The sequence below is a fragment of the Sinocyclocheilus rhinocerous genome, unplaced genomic scaffold (assembly GCF_001515625.1).
Source record: "Sinocyclocheilus rhinocerous isolate Xijiao unplaced genomic scaffold, SAMN03320098_v1.1 scaffold1469, whole genome shotgun sequence".
Taxonomy (NCBI): domain Eukaryota; kingdom Metazoa; phylum Chordata; class Actinopteri; order Cypriniformes; family Cyprinidae; genus Sinocyclocheilus; species Sinocyclocheilus rhinocerous.
In genome coordinates, this window is record NW_015650017.1 from 186,730 (window position 1) to 187,917 (window position 1,188).

The 1,188-nt window shown below is 40.7% G+C and overlaps 1 protein-coding gene across 1 annotated transcript in view; it reads right to left on the reverse strand.

Moving 5' to 3' along the window:
• The window catches only part of LOC107711382 (epidermal growth factor receptor kinase substrate 8-like protein 3), a 16,844-nt gene that overhangs the window by 5,399 nt on the left and 10,257 nt on the right, over nt 1-1,188 (reverse strand). Inside the window, exons 10-13 of the mRNA XM_016516369.1 lie at nt 757-859; nt 604-677; nt 358-432; nt 139-284 (exon numbers count right to left, since the gene is read on the reverse strand). Of these exons, the coding sequence (XP_016371855.1) occupies nt 139-284; nt 358-432; nt 604-677; nt 757-859 (398 nt within the window). The remainder of the gene's footprint in view (nt 1-138; nt 285-357; nt 433-603; nt 678-756; nt 860-1,188) is intronic.

Consider the following 1,188-nt stretch of genomic DNA (forward strand, 5'->3'; position numbering starts at 1 on the left):
TGTGTGTGTGTGTGTGTGTGTGTGTGTGTGTGTATGTGAGAGAGAGAGAGAGAGTCTGTGTTTGTGTGTGAGTCTAAACTGTGTGTGTGAGTCTGAGTGTGTATGAGTCTTGAGTGTATGTGAGTCTGAGTGTTTTACCTGGGAATGTTCCAGGCATCTCCCAGCGACTGCCACAGATGATCCTCCTCCGGCGTCGCCTCCTCGCTCAGAAAAATCACACACTCTGGCTCAAAGAGAGGAGCCACGATAGACGGAGGGAGATCCTCATTACAGTGAAACACAACCTACACACAAACACACACGTCAGATCAACAACACAGACAGACAAACAGACAGACAAGCAGACACACGTCTCACCAGATCCAGTATAGAGAACAGACAGTGAACGAGTTCAGCGGCGCTGGGATTGTTAATCTTCCCCTGCAGGCTGGCCTGATGAGCACAGATTGTTTGACGTTGTTATTATTATTAGTTTTAAACCATTTAAAAATATATAATATAATATAAATAACATATTTTAACATGTTTAATATACATTTATTCAATATATAGACATAAGTTCCATCATATCATATCAAATGAAACAGACAGTGTCTGACGCACCAGCAGGTTAAAGGCCATCTTGATTTTCCTCAGACAGACGGAGAACTGCTCCTCTGACGGCATTCCCTTCACAGCTACAGCAAGCAGACACAAACACGTCAACAGAGCCTTCATCAGCTCAGCTCATACACTCACACCAGTCCTCTCACTCACCCTTATGCTTCTTCTTCTTTTTCTTCTTGTCCATCTTTGACGCGACAGCTGTCAGTCGGCCTGCGAAGGCCTCGATGTCATTAATGAGGTGATTCAGGATGTCCTGCACACAGACGAACGGTTATAATCTCTCATCTTTACATCAGTGCTGCGTTATTCTGTCATCAACACTAGGGGTGTGTGATATTGACAAAAAATATATTTTTTTATCGAGAACGATAATTAGATGATATTTTGCTGATATGATGCAGTTGAACTGACTCCTAAAGTTTTTGATATTCTTCATATTCTGTGTGGTGGTCAATTCACACTGATAGAAATTAAACTTTTTCAAGAAGTTTAAATGGGCATTTTTACCTTTATAAAGCCTTTTTTTCAGCTTTTGAGTCAAATTCTTACATTTAATCAGTGAATTAGAATAATAAGACATTT